Source organism: Nilaparvata lugens, chromosome 8 (assembly GCF_014356525.2).
Source record: "Nilaparvata lugens isolate BPH chromosome 8, ASM1435652v1, whole genome shotgun sequence".
Lineage (NCBI taxonomy): Eukaryota > Metazoa > Arthropoda > Insecta > Hemiptera > Delphacidae > Nilaparvata > Nilaparvata lugens.
In genome coordinates this window covers 28505273-28530091 of record NC_052511.1, presented here as the reverse complement: position 1 = coordinate 28530091, position 24819 = coordinate 28505273, and the positions used below count along the sequence as shown (strand labels likewise).

At 35.9% G+C, this 24819-nt stretch overlaps 1 protein-coding gene across 1 annotated transcript in view; it reads left to right on the top strand.

Annotated features, from left to right (window-relative positions):
- Nucleotides 1–2920: 2920 nt before the first annotated feature.
- The window catches only part of LOC111046247 (lysophospholipid acyltransferase 7), a 35125-nt gene continuing 13226 nt past the window's right edge, over nucleotides 2921–24819 (top strand). The window contains exons 1-5 of the mRNA XM_022331748.2: nucleotides 2921–3237; nucleotides 6471–6597; nucleotides 10800–10962; nucleotides 11830–11981; nucleotides 14082–14296. Coding sequence (XP_022187440.1) covers nucleotides 3026–3237; nucleotides 6471–6597; nucleotides 10800–10962; nucleotides 11830–11981; nucleotides 14082–14296 — 869 coding nt within the window. The 5' untranslated portion in view covers nucleotides 2921–3025. The remainder of the gene's footprint in view (nucleotides 3238–6470; nucleotides 6598–10799; nucleotides 10963–11829; nucleotides 11982–14081; nucleotides 14297–24819) is intronic.

Sequence of the window (24819 nt, the reverse complement as noted above, 5' to 3'; positions counted from 1 at the left end):
GCAAAATAAACTAGTACATGCCCAAGTTGTAGGTGAACACAAACACCCTCGCTCATATAATATCAAATTGGAAAATGGAAATGTAGTTAGGAGAAATACCCGTCACATTCATTGATACGGAGAACCAAGACCCACTACTACAAAACAAAAATTTTCGATTCTAAAAATAATCCAAAACTATTCTGGCAGACTGTGAATGAATTGTCTGGTAAAAGAAAAAACAAAGACCCCTTTCCACTGGACCAGTACGCGGCAGGAAAGACATATCCGGGGGATAAAAGAATGCATGTAGCTGAAGAATTCAATGAATATTTTTCCAATATGGGAAGTAACTTAGCTGATAAAATAAACCCTATAGGCCCACCGGTAGTAAATGACTCAGATTACGCAGTAGACTCTAGATTGATCCTACACACTATCGACAAGGCTGAGTTGCTTAGTTATGTGAATTCCCTGTGCGGCGGTTTGGCTCCTGGGTACGATTGTATTTCTGCTGATATCCTGAAATCCCACTTTCAAAGCCTATCTGATCCACTTCTGCATATCATCAACTTGAGCATCGCTTCGGGCGAGTTTCCTGATGCCCTCAAAATTGCAAAGGTGATTCCATTGTTCAAATCAGGAGACATAACTGAGAGTTCAAACATTCGTCCAATCAGCCTACTTAGCGTATTTTCCAAAATTCTTGAAAAAGTAATAAAAGACCAATTAACAACATACCTTGAAAGTAATAGATTACTAACTAATTCTCAATATGGTTTTAGAAAATCAAAGAATATTTCAGATGCCCTCTTCGCTATAACCAGAGATGTGAATTTTGCCTTGGGAAGTAATGAAAAATGTGCATTGATATTCTTGGATCTGGCCAAGGCATTCGATTCTGTGGATAGGGAACAGTTGCTCAAGAAAATGGAACTGATTGGGATAGAGGGAGACTCATTTAATTGGTTTAAATCATATTTCAGTAACCGTAAACAGTTTACTGTTATAAATGGAGGAAATAGCCAGCTGAAACAAGTAGAATATGGGCTAATTCAAGGAAGCACCCTAGGTACATTATTATTCTTGATTTACGTAAATAACCTTGCAAGATTGAACTTGAATAGCAGGATCTATCTCTTTGCAGATGACGCTGCTGTTCTGGTTAGGGGGCCTGACTGGGATTCCGTACTGAATAGGGCAAAGAGAGACTTGGCGTCATTAAAAACATGGTTTGACCATAATTTATTGACACTCAATGTCAGTAAGACAAAGTTCATGCCGGTCTCCCTGAGAGATGCTAGCGACACCTCAGTTGAAGGGGTCAAACTGCATACATGTGGTAACATTAACAATACCTCTTGTAACTGTGAGTCAATTGCAAGGGTAGACTCTTATAAATATCTAGGTGTGATTATTGATAATAGATTCAACTGGTCTGCACATGTTGCTTATCAGAACAGCAGACTAAGAAAAATGATTTATGTTTTTAGGAAACTTAGAGAATATTTGAACAAGAACGAAATCCTAACAATTCATTACGCATTTGTTCAATCAATTATTGAAGGAGGGATCCTAGCTTATGGAGGAGGATCTATCAGATCTATTTTGTTATACAACAAGGAGAGTAATTCATAACAATATCCAAATGCCAAGGGTAAATAAAACCATCTTCACTACTAATTCATACTAGGCTACATAGCCCATGTTCTGTTAAAAAACTTACATATAGCTGTAACAGACTCCATTAACTATAAAATATCTGCATTCAAAATAGCAATTAAAAGGTGGATTCGGGGTATCGGTAGAGGCGAGAGTTGTGAAAGATTGATGGTACTTCAGAGTTTAGATTCTAGGACTGGATTCAAATGAGCTAAAAAACTAATAAAATCATAAGTCTTTACACATTCTAACTATTACAAATTTTAATCATTATTGATTACTGATTCTCTCTTTTTGAGGTGTGTGTGTGTGTGTGTGTGTGTGTGTTGGCGTTTTCACGCCTTTGTGGGTGATCGTTTCTTCGTCTGTTTGTTGGGTTTGGTGGGGGGAAACGTCACTTATGGTGGCTGGGAAGGGGTTTCCTGGGTTTCTAGGGGGTGGCATAGTGATAGGCGGGAGAAATTTAGTTTCATTCTCAGGGGGGGGGGGGTTTAGTGTCACTATTATTGAAATGTCAACAAGCATAACCGATCTGTGCAAGTACTGCGAAATATTTATATATGCCTATTCCTACCTTAGACTCATTCTCGCACACAGGCAGTAATGCCTCTGCGAGAGTAAATATTTCTTAATATATATATATCGCTGTCATTTCTGTGTTGCTAACATTGTCTTATTTTTATTTTAAAGTGTATTATTATTATTTTATGATGTAGGCTACCACTGTGATTGCTTGTAAGACTTGTGAAATAAATAACTCTTTGAATTGAATTGAATTGAAATTGAACTAAAACAAAGATACCGGTAAGTATAATAAATGCAGAGAATTATCCAGTATCAGGTCGGCAGTTGACCACTAGCGCTCCAGCGGCAAAGATACAAACTAATGACTACCGCGCAGAGAACATGACAATTCAAAATCAAAAATTATGAAAGAGATTGTTTGAAGATGGAGAATAGTTTTAACACTGTCATTATAACGTGGACCTCACTATAGTTCTTCAACTATTTTAAATTTTCTCAAAAATAAAGGGTGCTATAAGATTTATTTTGTTTTATTAATTTAAAAGTAGCCCATGACAATAAGTGTTTTATTAATGTAAACAAACTCTGCAGAAAAGTTTCTATTCGATGCTGACGTCACGATATGGGGATATGACAGTACATGTTGGCTTCAGAGGCTAGACTTCCCAACGTGTCTATTCTATAACTGGTCTAAGATATGGCCAGTGCCTTGTTTATCAAATCAGCTGTAGCAGCGTATTTATAAAGTCAAAACCAAAGTCCAACAGCGGCATGTGTAATCCATTTTTAGGCTAAGGTTGATGTTTTTATAGAAAAGTGCAAGACTTTATTCTCTAGGTTTTTTATTTTAAGTTTAAAAATGGAACTGGATGACATTATTTACCTTTTAATTTTGTTCTCATGCATTGGATTTGGTCATTTCTTTCGGCAAATTAAGGACAAAGAGAACCAGAAATGGATTGCTACAGGTGTTGGATTTCTAGTTGTATTTTTGGTATCTGGAAGACACATACTTCATCCAATATTTTGTACAGCTATAAACGCACTCATCATAATATACGGTGACAAAAGGTGAATAATTTAAAACTGCTTTTAAAAAATTGAACTAGCTAAATAACGTAATTGCGAAGTCATTGCTACTTTGCTTATATGGGTAAGATAGGATGTATCATTCTAATCTTGTTCGATTCTTGTCAAGTCTCAATTCTGTGTCAGTTACATTTTTCAAGACCTATAGTAGAGTTAGTATCTATTGATTTATGGACCTATCAATGTGTTAGATAAATGGTTTTTTAATCCACTGATATAGTAGATGATAAACATTAGAATTGATTACCCCTTTCTTCCATACTAAACTATCGTTTTACATTCCATAATGTTAGTTTTGTTTGAAATATTTCTTGAAGTTACACTGCTTTGAATTGCATGTCATCTTAATATAAATTTAAATTCGGAGAGCCAAGGATTTCATGATTTGTTTGATATTTATTTAAAATCACTTTAATCAATTCAATTGAGTCCTCCCCCTTGATTAATATCATCTCAATATACTGTACATCATGGTCCGTACATTTGCCTATCAGGATTGGCCACAAGTGAAACACCTAAAGGGCAGGTCACACCGAGCTCGCGTCCGCGGCGGTAGCGAAGTCAAAAAACTCGCCTTCCATGTTATTAAGTTGTGCAGGTCACACCGAGCTCGCTACCGCGGAGGTAGTACCTCGGCGGTAGTTTCACTTCGCGAGCCAGGCGAACTTTTGAAACGTCTCCTAGAGGGAGTACCGCTAGCGGTAGTGAGCTCGGTCTGACATGGCCAATCTAATAACATGGAAAGCGAACTCCAGAACTTCGCCATCGGTAGCGCTCTGGTTGCCGGCCTTCCCCCACTTCTAGAGAACCAGCCTCATCAAAACAAGAACAAAACCAAACTACCGCTGGCGGACGTTTTTTGGTGTGAACTGCTTCCATAAAAACTACCTCCGCGGGAGCGAGCTTGCTACCGCTAGCAGACGTTGGTGTGACGACCGCTTAAGTGTCCGAGCAAGTGACGGGGCTTTAGGTACCTCTTTTTGAGCTCGTTACATTATTAGAATCACCAAACTGGACACTAGTTTCTGAAAGATGTCTGGTACCTCATATGGTCGTCAGCCCGGTCACCATTCCTGGTGTCTCAACTCACATGGCACACAGCCACCACTGGTGTCCTTCTGGTGACCCAGCCTGGTAGCCTAAAGTAATACGGCCCCAATGCTATCCAAAACGTCTATGTTAGAGAATTGAATATATTTTTTAAAATAATGTCAAGCAGACTATAGAATTAGGTGCTTTTTTAGCCGAATTTTAGAATTGTGAACATTAATCACGCTCAAATGTCAATTTGCAAGGTGCTGTGTAGCAGTTGGATATAAGTGCTTTTGTGACCGAATTCCTTTTGGGCAAATTTTTTGGGTTTAAGCATACAGAAAAGAAAGCGCTCAGGCGTTCCAAGCTCCAACGGTCTTGAAAGAATATAGATACGCTTATATAGGTATTCTGTATTTCCTAAGACCGCTCAGACCGTTGACCTCTCTCTCTTAGTGCACTCACCCTTGAGGTGTTCAGGAGTTCTTGGATGATTTCTTAACACAAATGCCAGCCAATTAGCATGACCCAATACAAGGAGAATGTGAGTTCTGGAATAGACATATAGATCCTAGCTTGAGCTACGGATTCCAAACACTACTATCTTGTGTTTAGTGTGACTTTCAGTATTTTTGTAGTAAGTTGCTATCGATAATCCCACAAGTGTGGATTATTGATAAAGAAGGAGGTATTCAAGGTCTTAAGTATAGGCTTAGTAAATTTCAAGACTTTTAAGATTGAATCAGGGAGCGGTTTGACTCTGTTGTCAAAATAGATAAGTTGAGAATTATACGCCTGGTACTCCTGTTGGAAAGGTGACCGCTTGAGTCAATTCCTCTGAATATGATCCATGAGATGTAAAATCGCTTCCTGGTAGTTCGGGACCCACCAAAAACTGTAGACAGTAGGCCCATTGATCTTCCATTATCATCCGCCTCATTACCCTCGCAAAAGCCTAGACCTCATGTGAGCATCACCCTCATAAAAAAATTATTTCAAGAACTGAAATAATAAGAATAAGAATATGAAAATAAGAGTTGTTAAAATCATTTGAAAATTTGAACAAATTTATTTCCTATTTCGTATTTTCTATTTTGACTACAATCAATATTATTTATCTCAACAGCAACAAAATTATAATTTCTAATTTTTATCAATACTTATCATAAATTCATGTTTTTATTATCTCATAAAATGTCTTTTTGTCATTATTTTGAATATATTTATAATTATTTCGAATATTATAGAATATATTCACTTATATACTCATAATAACTAATATATACTCAACAATACATTATATCATTTATTAGATTGATCTAAAAAAATGAAGCGTGATTTCCTCTCAATCGAATTAATTTGTTATGTATTGGAAATAAGATAATGTTCAGTTCTTTGTGTGTATATTTTACTGTAAAAACCAAATTGAATGAATCACATTCTAAAATTGATGGGCACCAGAAACTAATTTTTTTCAATAACTGGCTACCCAATGATTTGAAAGACATTTGAAAACCAAATTGAACGTTTTTGCATTGCAAATTGATTGACGACCAACTCGGTTATTATATTTTTTCTAGTAGTGGAGAGCCAATAGAAGCCTTTTTTTGAACATAGTTCAAGGCTATCATATTCAGCTTCTTTTACATCGCCCCATCTACGTTAATGTTATATTCCTTATAAGTTCTTAATGATTCAAAATAGTTGAAAAAATCAAACAAAGGAACTATTTATTTCTGCAAAAATTTGTTATGAAAAGAGTGTAACCTCAAGAAATAGAACAAATAGTTGATTATTAAAATCATTGAAGCAAATTAATTGGTGTTACGCGTTCAATTTGAATTAATAAAATGTTTTCATTAATTTAGTTGGCTACTACTTTATCAATAAAATATGTGTTTTCCATACCAGCCTACATCAATACAAAAGTTACTAAATTAACTACTTAAACACGCTCTATATTTCCACTATATCTATTTATCTTGGTATCTATTCTATTAATATTCTAAAACATTATATTTAGCCTACATTTTCTGGAATAGTACAATAAAATTGATTCGAGTACAGCAAACATTATTCGACATTTATCACTTTCTACTCTTAAGTATTTTCTACTATTGCATTTTGAAAATGTGATGTCAACTCAGTATTTATCAATATTATCCTTTACTTTTATTTTACAGGTCAATCCATCTCATAAGTTTTGCATTTACTTTCACGTATTTGCTCTTCTTCAGAAGTACAATCTACTTCGGCATACCTTATCCTCCTGCTCATACGAATCTCATTCAAATGATACTTACCCTGAAGGTTGGTTTTGTTTCAATCATTCTCATTTTAAAAAACATATGATTTGTTGGCATTAGTGCTTTTATCATGCCCAGAAAATGAGTTATCATTCTCTTATGATATTACTAGCAGGTAACCCGTGCTCCGCAAGGGCTTGTTTTAAGCACAAATTAATTGAATTTAGTTTTATAGTTCTATTCTGATATTAAAAGTATTAATAACAAACTGTAGTAATGTACAGTAGAAAAACGATCTGATTGGGATTTTATCTTACGTAAACTTTGTATCACAAAATGGATAAATTTGTTTTAATTATAAAAATTATAATTATTTGACTAACGAAAAAGAAAAGAGACCTAAAACCCTCATCGATAAATTGAGTATCTATATGCAAAATTCTAAGTTAATCAGTTCAGTAGTTCAGACGTGATGATTCGTTTATCTCCTATCCCGTGCCTGTATAAGCCAATTCTTTTCTTTATAATATCATGGATTCTGTTGAAATACTAAGGCTCAGTTACACAAAACCCTGTCAAGCTTTAATCATGATTAAATGCCACGAGAACCAATCAAAGAAGACTTGTCTGCAAAGAAGTGTTTCTAATTGTTTCTCATGGCATTTATCACGATTAAAATTAAACGGTTAAATCACGATTAAATTAGTGCAACGGCAACTAATACACATATATATTAATTTATGATAGGCCTACTATAATTATTGTCCTGAAGCAGACCCCAGTTTCAAAAAAAAGTGCTATTATTATTCATTCAATTATAATTTTGAACTTTAAAAATCGATAGTTCCAGCCGATAGTTAAGTATATCAATGGAAATCATTTCCACTATCTTGGAACATATTTAGCCACTCTTATTACGAGGGCTATTCACAAAGTAACAAACATTTCCATCTGACAATCAAGTACTTTCAAGTACAGACAAGTTCCCCTATTCAGTGGCTTTGCAGCTGTACCAGCGAAAGTGACGATGTCGCGCTGTAAATTATTGCTGCATTCAAGTTTAAAATGTGTGCTGTAATAAAATATCCCTCGAGTTGTGAGGACAGATCCGTACTACGGTTTATATTAGCCAAAAACCTAAAACTAACTGAAATCTATCGTCAATTGTGCGAAATGTACGGAAACGACATTATGAATGAAAGTTTGGTCCGGAGTTGGTGTATAGCCTACATTTTAAAACTAGGAGAAGACTAGGAGGAGAGTAAACAACCGAGCGTTGGCACAGATGAACTGGTTGCCAAAGTCGATCAGAAAAGTCGCTTTACAATAAGTACAGACCTTCAAATCAAATTCAAATTCAAAATTTGCAACAACCTTGCTACAAGTGACTTTTACTTGTTCCCGAAAATGAAAACTTGGTTAGCATCACAGCGCTTTGGTGACGACGAGGAGTTGCAGTTGTGTGGCTCAAGTCACTGGCGGCGGATTTCTATGGCGAAGGAATTTCAAAGCTCGTCCACCGCTAAGTGTCTTATGCCCGGTTGCAGAGTCGTTACATAAAATCAAACATAGCTATTTGAGACATAGTTCAAAATTACTGACATAAATGGTTGGTCGTTGCACAGTCGTTTGCGGGAGTCCATTTAGCTATATCTCGAATTAGCATCACACATAAGTCACACTGCATCTCTATTCACTTTCATCCGTACATTTCCGTACATGCTTCTATCCAACCAATGTCTTGGCATCGGGGAAAGTTTCAATCGATATCACTGTGAACAATCCAAAAATACCTCACATAAAATTGATAAACATTTTTTCCATGTTATCAAACAATTGATAACCAATATGGCGACTCTTGGCTTTTGGCGATATTTCTCACCATATTTAGCGATTTGGAGGTTATAAACAATTTAAAAAAACATAGGGAGAGGAAATAGTTATTCGTATATCTAGTGTGAAAAGTACTGTTTTTTCTCCCTGAGGGAGAAAAAACATTTTTCCCTCGTGATATATACAACATCTTTCCTCCACCTACATTTTTATGAAAACTGCAAATAAAATAATTTAAAAAAACGTACGTGACCAAACAATGTGTTACAACATCATCTAAAAAGTAAACAGCTGGGCTGGCTTGTAATCACAGTTCTCCGCCGACTGCGCTATGCACTATCTGTCGGCAAAAGTTGTAACAATAATGGCCGCCACAACTACAGCTATGATTAAGTTCCCGTTTCAAATTTGATTAGTTAATGAGGAATATTCGTTGGCTGGTATTCCGTATTTTGAATAACATGGAATATAAAAAATATACATTTTTTAGTATAGTGATATGAAGTTTGTAATAATAATTTTAACTCTATATGCTTCCTCATCTGAGCTTAGACCTTCTAACCTATTTCAAATGTACGTTTTTGAAATAGAGATGCTTCCCATGTTATTTAAATGGAGTTACTTTTCCTCCCTAGGAATTTTTTCTGTTTTTTACTACCGAGAGCGAAAAAGTGACACTTTAGTATTATGTTATCACAACCTCTAAAGCATTTGGTGGGAGTAGATATTGGATTTAACAGCACGACTTCGGGATATTGGAGACATAAATAAGCTCTTTCTGACGACTGTACAACGAAATCATGTGTCTAATTGGGCGTTTTCAGTTTTATGCGAGCTATAGTTTACTTTGACATCTGTGCAACGGAAAGTGAATTTATGGCTTCGTAAATGAATTAACTGCCTGTTTTCAACTTTATGTGACGACTCTCCAACCGACGACTCTGCAACAAAATCATGTGTCTAATTGAGCGTTTTACTTTCCTTGCCCTATTACCATAGGTAAGGAAAGTATTGCTTTCCGAAAAAATTAAGGTACCCCAATTTCTAAATTTCTATACGTTTCAAGGTCCCCTGAGTCCAAAAAAGAGGTTTTTGGGTATTGGTCTGTATGTGTGTGTGTGTGTGTGTGTGTGTGTGTGTGTGTGTGTATGAGTGAGTGTATGTGCGTCTGTGTACACGATATCTCATCTCCCAATCAACAAAATGACTTGAAATTTGGAACTCAAGGTCCTTACAATATAAGGATCCGACACGAACAATTTCGATCAAATTCAATTCAAGATGGCGGCTAAAATGGCGAAAATATTGTCAAAAACAGGGTTTTTCGCGATTTTCTCAAAAACGGCTCCAACGATTTTGATCAAATTCATACCTAAAAAAATCATTGATAAGCTCTATCGACTGCCACAAGTCCCATATCTGTAAAAATTTCAGGAGCACCGCCCCATCTATGCAAAGTTTGATTTTAGATTCCCAATTATCAGTCTCCAGATACAATTTAAACTGAAAAATTCAAGTGGAAAAGATTCAGCATGAAAATCTCTACAATTTATGTTCAGTAACATGTCCACCTAAAATTGAAAAGAAGCTCGAAATGTGAGAAAATGTGATTATCCAATTGCAAACTTGGCAACTGTTGATTCTATTAAATGATTCACTATGAAGAGATAGCAGACCTCGTATGTCTCCAGCGTTATTGTCCTGTCACCAGCTGGCTCAGATATTTGTTCATAAGTAGACTTGAGATGCGCGTGAACACTAGCGTCAGGTGATCAATTCTCATAACGGCAAGGAAAGTTGTGTGAGTGCGCCATACCAGATTTTTTAGTTTTATGGGAGCTATAGTTTACTTTGACATCTGTTCAACATTAAGTGGAGTTATGTTTTAATAAATAAGTTGAATGCCTTAAGCTGCGTTTACACCAAAGTTATTAACAAAATGTTAATTAACAAAATAACTTATCATACACATGATGATCATATGTGTTTGTCAAGTTCCGTTCAATCTAATAGAATCTGTAAGGATTAAGTTATTAACATTTTGTTGTGAACTTTGGTGTAAACGCGGCTTTATTTTAACTTTATGTGACGACTCTGCAACCGGGCATTAATCTGTTTCGGTAACTATGTACAAAAATAGTATTTTTTTGCTTTTTCAAATGTATATACTACAATATTATTGTCTCATTAAATCTTTCTTACTTATTTCAAAACATTTGTTACTTTCTGAATAGCCCTCGTATTATTGGAAGCTATCTTAAAATGTTCCTTCAAGTTAAATAATGAATAATCAATTTTTCTTGAAAATAGATTGAAAGGTAACGGCAAATAATCAATTTCTTCTAACAATAATTTTATATTTTTTGAGTTCCATTAGCTGATTCTGTTTTTTATCTTTCAATACCCATTGTGAAATTCAATTTTGTATGACAGTTGGTAGGTTTGGCATTTGAAGTACATGACAGTGTGAAGGTTGCTAGAGAGAAAGATTTGAACGACGATTCACCCCATGCTGAATTCGAGAGCTCAAGGATCGCCACTCCAGGCTTCATCGAAATATTCCATTATGCGTTCTGCTATATTGGAGTTCTCACAGGTAGGCTAAGCTTAAATTATTCCTATTGTTATGGATTTCTGTGATTTGCTACACCAAGGCCACTTTGCCTCACATAAATGAATACGTATTGTCCTTGCCTAGATTCATTCCATTGTAGTTTATTTGTAAACGTTCATAAGCTACTTGGTCACTTCCCGAGATCCATTCTCCAAATTAACGTACTATAACATTCTATAACATTATATATTTTATTGGTGATTGTATGGCTATTTATTGTCAATATTTATGGTTTATGATATAGCAGTTTACTTACGTTGTAGCTATACTACAAATAACAGACAAACTGATATTTTTATGAAAAGAGGCTGGCAAATAATCTTCATCAATATCTAAGATATAAATCGGCCTTATACCTTCTTAAGTAATCACAGGGTTTTTTCATAGAATTCTTGTTTTGAATGTAAAAGAAAATAGGAAAAAACAAATTAATATCTCCATGCTTGGAATGTGGAAAAATACTAAATAATAAGAATAATACTATATTGAATGCATAGAATTTATAGATAAAAACTTACAATAGAATAATACGTAGCCAGTGGAGGGAGAAAATTAAAAAAAGGTAGATGAAAAATATTATCGTGAATCTGAACGTCTGAACCTCATGTGAAATTGAACTATAATTTGTGTATTTTGAACTCTTTCAACTTTTAGAACATCCTGATCTGTGAATTGGAACCAAAAATTGGATTTTCATATCTTTATCATAATATTTGTGATATTTTAGTGCATTCTCACTTGGAAGGAGTTGAAATTACAGGGTATTAAGTCGAAATATTGCAGAGCATAGCAGCTTAGCAGGAATGCAGCAATTGAAGTCTCGATTCATGTGTTCAATTCTATTTTCAGGGCCATATTTCAAGTACCGTATGTACTGGGATTTGTTCAATGCGCCATTCTCAGACAATGCTGACTGTCTGCGAGATACAACCAACAAATTGAAACCTGTGCCATTTTTCGGATTAGCATTTCTCATATCGTCCTATTTCTTTCCTCTTTCTGTAAGTATTTTTACAGTTTTTGCTATCACGTTAGTTTTTACTTTCCTTGCCCTATTACCATAGGTAAGGAAAGTATTGCTTTCCGAAAAAAATTAAGGTGCCGCAATTTCTAAATTTCTATACGTTTCAAGGTCCCCTGAGTCCGAAAAAGTGGTTTTTGGGTATTGGTCTGTATGTGTGTGTGTGTGTGTGTATATAGGTGCGTACAGACAGACTGTCGCTCTGCTCCGCAACCGAACGTCACTCCAGCAGAGCGATTGATGATCGACCGGCAAGCAACAGTGGTTCGACCGGGGAACGCGAGAAGATCTAACATCTTCCGTAACGTTCATGATGGGTGCGTGGGCGGAGCGAGGGCGGTACGAGGGAGGAGCGTGCTCGGTGCGGGTTGGAAGCGCGAATATGTGTACGCAGCTTTAGAGTGTATGTTCGTCTGTGTACACGATATCTCATCTCCCAGTTAACGGAATGACTTGAAATTTGGAACGTATAGTCCTTACACTATAAGGATCCGACACGAACAATTTCGATCAAATGCAATCCAAGATGGCGACTAAAATTGCAAAAATGTTGTCAAAAACAGGGTTTTTCGCGATTTTCTCGAAAACGGCTCCAACGATTTTGATCAAATTCATACCTGAAATATTCATTGATAAGCTCTATCAACTGCAACAAGTCCTATATCTGTAAAAATTTTAGGAGCTCCGCCAAATCTATACAAAGTTTGATTTTAGATTCTCAATTAGCAGCCTTCATATACAATTTAAACAAAAAAATTCAAGTGGAAAAGATTGAGCATGTTATTGTTGAAACACGTATTCATATTTATTATTTTATTTATATGAAAAACGAGCCTGTTACTGCCGTTGGAAGGGTGACTGCTTGAGCATACTCCTCTGAAAATGATTCGTGAGCAAAAAAATCAGAAGTCGTTAAATTATGAAAAGTCATACAGAGTTCGAAAATTATGAAATTTTCCCCTCATAATTCTCTATCTTGGTCAATAAAAAGTTTATCCTTGCGTTTTTAAAAAACATATATTTGGATAAAAGTTGTAACTCGTTTCAAGACGTTTCTAGAGGTATACAGAGTTTGTGCCACCCGGCCAAACTGTTAACGACCAGTACTAAAGAGAGGTGCTCCATCGACTAACCTCCCGGGTTCAACGAGTCCGTCCAAGGATTGCCGATTCGTGGATCCTCCATCACGACAATGCTCCGTCGCACACCTGCCTGCTCGTCACCGAGCAGTTGGCCAAATAGTCGAGGGTAACGTTGTCACATCCTCCTTACAGCCCGGATATGGCACCACCGGACTTCTTTTTGTTTCCCAAGATCAAGAGACAACTCAAGGGGACGCGGTTCTGGACTCTGGAAAACGTTCAACGTGTTACGACGAGGGCTCTAGACAGAATAGAGGTTGCCGACTTCTAGGGAGCGTTCAGGGACTTGAAAATCCGGTATCAGCGTGTTATCGACTCCAATAGGGACTACTTTAAAGATATCTAATGAAAAATTGTACATATTTTGCCAATAAAAAATTTCCTGAGGTCAGTCCGGTTACTTATTATACAGACCCTGTATTATAAGTCATAATTTTTCAACGACTTACTTTATGTTCAATCTTTACACTCTTGTTGTAAACAAAAGTTATAGTACCAACAATATGTGGTTTCAGCGAACCACAAGCAATAGATTTGAATTTTAATTGAATTGTGTTTTGTAATCTTTTGAAATTGAATTGTATTTTATCTGAGAAAATACTTATCAGTAATACTTCTATACTCAGTAATACTTCTTTGAGAATTATTACAATACTTCTCCAAATGGTAAAGTATTGTAATATTTTCAAGTTGTCATGTGATCAACAGAATCAAGCAGGCATTAGGACTGCTGTATGCTGGATTTGTGTATTCAAGTAAATAAACTTGAACAGTGATAAATTCCTGATCTACAATGTACGGTATCTGTTGTTTTATCAATTAAAAGTGAACACAACTTTAGAATATAACATAAGAATAGATTAGTTATGTGTGCTTAATCAATGATCTTGAAATTTGAAGACGTATTATGATTGTTGTGAATGTTGTTTATTTGGCAGTATGCTCTGTCGGACGAGTTCTACTTTGAACGGTCGGTACTGTACCGGCTGTGGTACCTGTACCCGTCCTTCTTCAACTTTCGTATGCGAATGTACATTGGCATGCAGCTGTCTGAGTGCGTGTTCACCATGGCGGGCCTAGGCGCCTACCCACAGATCACCGAACCCAAACCCGGTCAGGGACCTACCACCGAATACACTACTCTTGCCAGAATGTAAGCACTATTTCACATTCAAATCCTGAATTATTTATTCCATTAATCCAAAACACAGTATGAAATAGTCATCATTATTAAATCACTAGCAGGTAACCCGTACTTCGCAAGGATCTATTTTGAAACTTAACAAACTGAAAACTTGACTTAATGAAATCTAGAATTAAAAATAGGCCTATAAGAATCCTCAGTTAGTTAAGAATGTATATGCAACATTTCAAGTAAGTCAGTCCAGTAGTTCAGACGTGATGATGCGTCAACATAATTTTCCTATCCTTTACACGTGTATACGTGTTATCCAGCTCTTTCCTTCATTATAGTATAGAAGATGATAGATGGATTATCAGTATCTTTGAATTGGAATAACTTTTTAAAGGTTTGATATATCGATGTGCGGTTTTCACCTTACTTTCACCATATTTTCTCTTGAAATCCTGTATCGGCATCATGTATCATTTATGACCACCTTCCAATTTAAAACAAATGGAGATGGATTAAAAATTGCGGTTCAAAAATGATGGACGAAATTTGGGTGCGACGGAAAACCTGTTTTTATTATTTGAATAGGATTCCCAATCATACCTATCTTCTAATTTCCCTTTTAAAAGAAATGTTCTGCTGCTTTCAAACAACAACTGGAAGCATGACAAACTGAAAACTTGATGTCTTGAAGTTTTCAAGAAATTTGAAACTTGACTATCTTGAAGAATCGAAAATAGGCCTATATCCATCCTCGGTTAATTAAGAATCTATATGAAAAATTTCAAGTTAATCAGTCCAGTAGTTGAAATGTGATGTGTCAATAGTTATTTGTATATCTAGAGTGAAAAGTACTGTTTTTTCTCCCTGAGGGAAAAGTTTGAAGCCCAAGGTGAAGCCGAGGGCAACAATTCTCCTGAGGGAGAAAACGCATTTTTCACTCATGATATACACAGCATTTTTCCTCCTCCTACATTTTTATATAAACTGCAAATAAAATAATTTTTAAAAATGTACTTGACCAAACAATGTGTTACAACATAATCTAAAAAGTAAACAGCTGGGCTGGCTTATAATCACAGTTCTCCGCCGACTGCGCTATGCGCTATCTGTCGGCAAAAGTTGTAACAACAATGGCCGCCACAACTACAGCTATGATGAAGTTCCCGTTTCAAATTTGATTAGTTGATGAGGAATATTCGTTGAATGGTATTTTGAATAACATGGAATAAAAAAATTATACATTTTTTTATCTCTTTTCTGTATAGGGCTACTTTATATTTACATTTTTTTAGTATAGTGATTGAAGTTTGTAATAATTTTAGCAAACAAACATAAATGTCATATATTGATCAAATGTCTGGTTGAGGTATTGAATTTAGTTGGTTTAATGACTACTCTATATGCTATATTAACATGGAATATAAAAAATATACATTTTTTAGTATAGTGATATGAAGTCTGTAATAATAATTTTAACTCTATATGCTTCCTCATCTGAGCTTAGACCTTCTAACCTATTTCAAATGTACGTTTTTGAAATAGAGATGCTTCCCATGTTATTTAAATGGAGTTACTTTTCCTCCCTAGGGAGTTTTTCTTTTTTTTAGTACCGAGAGCGAAAAAGTGACACTCTAGTATTATGTTCCAGGAGTAAAGTAAGTACTTTAGACAGTAGGTGGAGGAAAACATAATTTTCCTATTCCGTACGTGCATAAGCCAGCTCTTTCCTTTATTATAGTAGAGTTTATTATATTGCTTTGGCCTGTGAACTGTATAAATGTCCTGTGATATTTAAAGGTGCGACCACACATGCTGAACCTTACAGCAAACCGTGCATTCCGCCGAACATCACGCCTTCCAGCGAACATGAGCATATGCTTCATCAAGTTAAAAATCAGCTGTTAAACATTCGCCGTACCATACTCCGAACCGTTCGCCGTGCCGCTCGCGTCTGTTTCAACTGTTCACCTGTACCGCACTCCGAACGCTGAACTTTTCAGCCAATCAGAGTCCTCCATTACAAATTCGCCGTGCAGTTTGCTCTACGATTGTATCCATCACAAGTGTAAACATGCGAATACGTTCGCGAACATGAATACAGAAGTATATGGGCCTTTTTTTATTTGATTAAATTCATGTTTTGAACAATTCATTGTTACGAATCATGAATTGATAGGACCTGATAAATATTTTCTAATTCAAATAAAATAACTTCTGGAAAAATAATGAGTGGATAAATACCAATATTAAAATATTGTTGACCAAGAACTCATTACAACGACAATATTCATTCTACGAATTCCGTACTGATACAATTATAATATTTTTTCTTCTATTGATAATCAATTTCATAGACTAACCATAAACTGACTGAAATAAATACTTCAATTTCTATGTATTAAATTAATAGAATTATATAAATCTACAGTGTAAATTCACAAAGAGTTCGATTGTTGTTGGCAAGAAACATGTTATTCAATGCAGAAATCATTGTTATTCTACTAGGAGATAGGATAAGTCGAATAGTTTCCCTTCCAGGGGGAGTTTTGACAACCCACAAAACTCATTTTTCATTTGAAGAAATATCAAAAAGGTGCATAGGACCTTATTTTTGTTCTTCAGCTTGCCAAAATCAAATCAAATTTATTTATTCATTTAAAATACAATGAAATTACATAAAATAAATACATATGAATAGGCTCCCCGGTTGGATGACAGGTCCGTGTGCGGGGAGGAGTCGCATAAAGCAAACAATATTCATTTTATAATAATTATGTATCACATCTAACAATATGGAGAAAATAAATCAATTATATACGGTAGGTAATTGAAAAGATATAATACGTAAATTATAATTTAACAAATAAAAAATATATATACTTCAAGTGAAACTTTGGGTTGATCTTGATAAAAACATTTTATTGAGAACTATCCGACAGCAATCAGGGGTTTATTCAGCTTTAAAGCAAACGAGAAAAAAAATTGAAAGAAAATGGAGAATTTGTAAAAAAGAGAACCAATAACGGAAGATATAATTTTTCAAATATAGGGCGAAAGAAGTAGAGCGTCCGCCGCTTCAGTCCCGATGCTAGGAGCCACACCAACCCTCCGCCTGTAAACAGGGACAGTGCAACGCTCACTTGGTGTTAGTTCTGGGGGAACATTTCTGTAAAGCCAGTGGGCTAGGTGAAAATAATTTGAAAGTTGGATAGAATTATCAAGCCGGGGAAATTGAATATTTATATTTAATCTATTCCTAGTAGGGTAATCATGCTTTATTTCTGTGAAATTGATGCTATTTTTTTAATGAAGATTAATAGATTTTTTATAAATACTTGCTTAACATTCAATACAGGGAACTCCTCAAACAGTAAATTAGTGGGAATCTCTGATATTTTGAAAGTAAAGCCTTTATGAACCTCCTCTGTGCAACTGCAACAGGCCAGAGAGCATTAGTTGATGCTCCACCCAAAGCCACAATGCCGTATTCAAGCAATGACTGGGCGAAGCAAAATATATGGATCGGCAATGTCTGGGACTTAGCACCTGTCCAAGTTGCCCAAATGCATATGTTAGTTTACGAAGCTTTTGTCTAAGGAACTGAACATGAACTATCCAACACAGCTTGTGGTCCAGAACAATTCCCAAATATTTATATTGAGTCACCTGTTCTATACTTTCACAGATGCAAGTAGCTGATCTCTACATGGATCTCTACTTTGGATCTCTACATGAATGCATTTTAAGCACAATTAGTCCAGGGCCACTACGAAGGTATATTGGAAGGCACTTTGTTTTTCCAATGTTGATAGATAAAACGTTGTTATCCATCCAATTTTTAACCTTTGATAAGTCTGATGAAGCATTTTCAAAAACTTCTGCCCATGAACAGCCTGATGTCACAAGAGCTGTGTCATCGGCAAAAAGGAACAGGCGACTGTGCAGCTTTAATGTTGTTTATATAGATAAGAGAGAGGAGAGGTCCCAAGGTCAACATTGAACCTAGCTCCGCAGTGCAGGCTGGATGCTTGTCTGACTCGGACTAGGCGCTGAGACAGCAAGTAATAGCAGCGTTGGTGAGAATGCGAGCGGCCGCAGTAACATCTTCCACCCAGCAATGGTCGGCGTAGTTCCGCCTAGCGGACAGACGAAAGATCAATCCAGTCGGTTATTTGATCCCTCCAGCCAGGCTCAGCCAAGCAACCGAGACAATAGAACAATGGAGTGACGGTCTTATTCGCGTTCATCAGCAGTTTTCTTTCTCACGACTATTTTCATTTTTGTGTGTCAATAATAACTCCAGTCGCCAGTAAAACGTTTCCAGAAACGTGGTGTACTACCATATTAAAGACTTTTCATGATGATTTTTAATTATTTAAAAATATTGTTGACATTCTGAGCCTTTAGGTTAAACTTGGGGTCGCTCAGAACGAATCTGCAATCAGAATTTCTCTATCGCGAAAAATAACGAAAAAACCTAGCTGTTGATCTTCCGGCAACTGTTAACAGTCATCCTGCAATGCGGCCGAAACACTTCCAAGCCAGACACCCATCTCAAATGACAACAACGCCAAGCTGTGAGAAACCATCCTGCACTGCGGCGCTAGGTTGACAGAGTCGCTATGTATGCCATTCAGACAGACGGTTTGCTTCCCATCCTCAAAATAACTTTTAAACCAGTCAAGAGTTCTATTTCTGAATCCTATTGCTTGGAGTTTAATGAAAAGTTTGTTCCGGTCTATTGAGTCGAACGCCTTTGCAAGATCCAGGAATGTAATCGGCTGCTTTCTTTTGCTACATTGATCTGAGATGTGATTTGTCATATCAAAAAGGGCACTGGTAGTATTTTTGGAACTCATAAAACCGTACTGATTACTTGTGATAATATTATTATTATTCAAATAAGTGCTTACTTGTATTTTAACGGATTTTTCTAGAATTTTAGCAAGTGAAATAAGAAGGGAAATTGGTCTGTAATTACCAATGACTGATTTCGAGCCAGATTTATGAATTGGAATGACCTTCGCAATTTTATAAACATCTGGAAATTTACCTGTAGTTAGGCTAAGGTTTGTAATATGTTTAATTGGAGAGAGAAGTCTCTGCACATTGTCCTTTAGCAGCCTGGTAGGTATAGAGTCCCAGCCTGGTGAAGAATGGCCTTTCATGCTACTGTAACCTGCCCCAGATGGGGGTAGAGGATCCCTAACTACTTTGAAGGAGTCATGGGAACTTGAGTAACAACGAATATCGGCTACGTAATTCATTTCTAATTTATTAATTAATCCATTTTGAAGCAAACAAAATACACGTCCATTTAAACAAAAGTTTTATTCCAAAGAAACTATACGACCAATAAGATTTTGCTAACTATAAATTTTACTATACAACAAGATCTAATTAGGGTCTCGGTCGGGTGAAAATGTTTTATAATGAGCTAGAAATTTCGGCACTCACCCACAGCTATCACTTCCACTGGTAATCCTAAAACACAGGACACTCACGTATCTCATGATGCCGGAAAACTAACTCAACTTTTTGCAATATGATTTTTGATCCGCTCGCTATCTCGGTTGTTCAACGACTGGAAGTTTTCCGTCCGGAAGGCCAGAAGGCCTAACTGCTGCTAGTGGAGCAGTGAGTCGGTTGTCACTTGATTGGGCAAGCGGGTCTGCAGCCAGGTGTGCAGTATTCCTCTGTGAAAATATCTACAGGCTACCGCACATCCGCCGTGTCCTTGCCTCGTGGAGCCAGCCCCCTCATCCGTCACAACTAGCAAATATCCCTCAATTTGCTGCTTCTCACAGTCGTGTAGACATAAGTCAGCAGAATCTTATTGTCGCTGCAAAAATACTACTTACTCACTAAATTATATATTTTCTCACTATAGTCCAACCACGGAAATTATTATTCTAATATCAGAGTCTTTTCTCCGGAAAAATCTTAAATCTAAAACACGAAAAAAATCAATCAATAAATAAGTAATCAAATACTACCCATGTCACACTACTTATAATATTTATAATATCAAGCTCACTGACAGGGTTCAACTCAAAATCAGCATTAATGACGTGGTCCAAATCGCTCACTTATGAAGGACCAGATGGATGTATAGCTCCGGCCAATTGCTCCCCCACAGTCGCAAAATATTGATTGAATGAGTTGGAGATCTCAGTAGCCTCCAACAGAGTAACCCTGCTGCCGGCATTGAAAGCTTTTATTGGGAATTGTTCATTTTGCTTGGATTGTCGCCCTGCTACTTCATTAACAACAGACTTTTAAAAAAGTTCTTTAAAAGTTCTTTTTTAAAAGTTCTTGTTCTTTTTCAAAATTATTTCTTTAATATATGAATCTTCTCTATTCAAGTGATAATAATGTGAAATATCTATTTTTGTTTTGAAACATCTAAATTTGAAAATTTACTTTGTGACTGAACATATTAGTGGTCTAAAAATTTTGCGAAGTGAAGAGCTACAAGACTTAACCTATTTCGGACTATGTGTAACCATATCTAAATTGGGGAGAGGATTAGCACAAGGTTACCTTATTTTTCCTCTCCCTATCATTTATATGATGTATACTTATATCAATCAATCAATAATAATAATAATAAAGACCACAATTTTCTAGGGTCTCCCTCAGCTGCATCTATTTTGAATTTATAATAATTTAATTTGGCTCGTTTCATTGTCGAATGTAGAATGTTCCTACACCTGACATACCTATTTCGAAGCACAATGTTAAATGGCTGATTGTGTAACTGCTTCCTCATTTTATCTCGCTTACGAATAGAATTGACTATGCTAGCTGTGATCCACGGTTTAATCTTTGAGCTTTTGGTATTCTGAAAAATCTGGGAAGAATTTACTGAAATAATTGTTTGAAGTGTGTCAATAAATTTAGTTGAAGATAAGTTAACATCATCAATACTTGTAACATGGTCCAGTTTTGATTTAGTATTGAAGAATTTATTTTTCTCCAATCCCTTATAATCTTTATCTCCCTATTATAGGTAGTTTCATTACTATTGGAGCGCAGTATGAGGCCTGTTGCAAAATGGTCAGTTACTGCTGACTCAATAATTACTGATTTAGCAGTTATATTATTGGGTTTTTTTTAAGAATATGTGATCCAAACAACTGCTACTATTGGGTCTGGTGATGTTTTCAATACAAGAAATCATATTAGCATCACAAAAAGTATCCAAATAATGATCGCGTAGCGTATTCTGGAGTGGTTGTAAGTTTATATCTCCCGCAAATATGCAAAAATATGAGCGACGGGCGTTTTTTGAATAGTGATCAGAGAGACCTTCAATGAACAGAGAAAAGTTAGAATTAGGACTTCGATAAACGGCTAGTAAATCACATTTAACTCCTTCCCAATCGAAAGAGATAGATAAGCTAGTGGACAATCCTCCCAGTAATAGCTGATTACAGATAACTGATAAACTACTATCAATGTAAACTACGACACCATCACTGCTGTTCAAGCTATTATATGATCTGTATAGATTGTAACCGGGAATGTTAATTAGGCCACTGTCATCCTTAAGCCAAGCTTCAGTTAAGATCAAGCGATCAAACCTAACTTGTAACCCCTCCAATAGCACAAGGAAAGAATCCAAATTTTTGTTATAACTTCGGATATTTTGATAAATAACCCTGAAAGCTGTGAGATCACTATTATCAATATTAATAAAATCCTTCACATCACAACAATTGATGCACTCCACTAATGGAATGTCATATGCGTCTGTCGCGTGCATCATACTGTAAGACCTTCAATTGAGAAGAAAAATATAAAACATGAATTGTTTGTCACTCGTGCATCTATATTGAAAAAAGGAATATGCTTAGTCTATTATCGAGCAATTTTATTCACAGAATAGCCTAAACTAGAAAACTCCACCCATGAAGTTCAAGATCAAAAATAAAAATAAGATTCCCGCAAAAATATGAAAAATAAATACAGAGTTGAAAAAAAGATTAGTTCTTTTTTGCTTAGAACATTGCAATTACGTTGAGTTTGACATTTATGCCAATTTATAAAATAGTCACGGTTCATATATATGTGATCACAGTATCACAATTCTCTAAAGAATAGAATGATTTTAGACATAATATGATTGATAAATTTCAATGGTTATTGGATGGAAAAACAAATTGATTTTTTAAAAATAATTGATAAGATAACTAAACGTTTCGATAACGACAGTACTTTCAGCTCAACACTAATCGCTACAGCAATAATCCCTGCTTGTACAGTCCTACTGTGTAATAACATGGGGCGTTCTAATAAATAATAATAAAATTATCAAATTGATTTCTGTACATGAGATCATCTTATTGTTATAATGTAACTGAAATTGAAGTTTTCATACCCGTTAAATACTTGGGTGAATAATAATTATGATAATTAGGTAATGGATTGGATCTAATTCAGAAGTTATGAATTTATAATATAGACACTGAACCAGCTAGGAGATCTATAATATACTCGTAATTACATTAGATAGTTTTAATAACAATATGATATTATGATATAGACACAGTCGCAGTTAGGAAAATATATAATAACTCGTAATTATAGTAGATATTCTAATAACAGTAGGATTTGTGATTTCAGTCTGGAGCATCAAGATTATCACTTTAATCAATTTTCAGATTGGTAATAATAATAATAATATCAAGTGACCTGGCTGGCTCAGGTCTGGTGTCAGAGTTTTCAGGTCGCAACTGATCAATTTCAGGGCCTCTGACATGACCTAACGACTGCTTTTTAGGCAGCCGGGACCGACGCCTTAACGTGTCCATCCGAAACACGGGAGTGGCCCGAGATAAATATCTTGCCCGGGCCGGGATTTGAACCCGGGCCTCTGAATCATAAAGCCAGCATCAGATTGGTAATAGATAGTTATGTTTTTTCTATTATCACATTAATTTTTTATTACAGTTTTAGTACGAGAGATATTAAATTATCTATGAATAATTAGAAGATTTATCAATAGAAGTATTCCAGATCTTATTCATAAAAAAACACTGTCTAATAATATATGGTATGGTTTCTAAATAATATACGTGGTAGTACTGTTGTATGTAACACTAGTTATTCGAGCTAGTAGAATACTTATCAACAACTTGAAGAAATATATGTAAATAGATTAGGACAGAATAAGAAAGAGAAAAAACTGACAAAGCATTTAAAAATCTTAAAAGAATAAGGATAAGACAATAAGCAAAAAATGAGAAAAGTTCGGCATCAGTAATCATTATCAACTTGTTGCTTTCCGTAATTTATAATTTATTCAGTTTGAATCGTCCTGCACTGGTTCTGTTTCTGCAATCAGGTCGTTCAATTGGTCCAATGCAGTTAAACGAATGACCGGTCCTGACTGATGCTTTTTCACCAGAACTATACAATCGTTCATCCAGACGCTAGCTAGCTTACCAGCCTTGTAGAGAGTTCTTGCATGGTTGAAAATAGACCCAGTATGTGGAGACAAATGCTCATTGATGTAGATAACAGTTTCCGGGAATTTAACATGCAGGTTTTTATCGGTGAGATTCTTCACCTGTCTTCGTGCGTACTGCCAATCTGATTTCACGACCCGCGACACAAAGTTTACTACAATTGAAGGGGGAAAGTTTTTATTTCTGCTTGAAAGTGTGTGTGCCGCTGTAATGGCATAGCTATCGAAAGGAATATTGAGCTGGAGTGCTAAACTCTGTAGGATGGCACACATATTTTCACCTTTTGTGACAGGAATACCACAAATAACAATATTGTTTTTACGTGTTTGTTGCTGGAGATTGGCTACTTCTTCTTTTAAAACTTTAATTTCAGTCGTAAGCAGTTACCTCGTTGAACTTTACTTTCAGATCACTAATGTCGTTACTGACCTTATTCAGATTGCCCTGCATCTTATCGAGTTTTTCATTGTTTTCATTTAGAAAATCAGCTATAAACCTAGCTCCGCAGTGCAGGCTGGATGCTTGTCTGACTCTGACTAGGCGCTGAGACAGCAAATAATAGCAGCGTTGGTGGGAATGCGAGCGGCTGCAGTAACGTCTTCCACTCAGCAATGGTCGGCGTAGTTCCGCCTAGCGGACAGACGAAAGATCAATCCAGTCGGTTATTTGATCCCTCCAGCCAGGCTCAGCCAAGCAGCCGAGACAATAGAACAATGGAATGGCGGTCTTATTTGCGTTCATCAGCAGTTTTCTTTCTCACGATTATTTTGATTTTTGTGTGTCAATAATAACTCTAGTCACCAGTAAAAAGTTTCCAGAAACGTGGTGTACTACCATATTAATGACTTTTCATGATGATTTTTAATTATTTAAAAACATTGTTGACATTCTGAGCCTTCAGGCTAAACTTGGGGTCGCTGAGAACGAATTTGCAATCAGAATTTCTCTATCACGAAAAATAACGAAAAAAACCAGCTGTTGATCTTCCGGCAACCGTTAACAGTCATTCTGCAATGAAGCCGAAATACTTCCAAGCCAGACACCCATCTCAAATGACAACAACGCCAA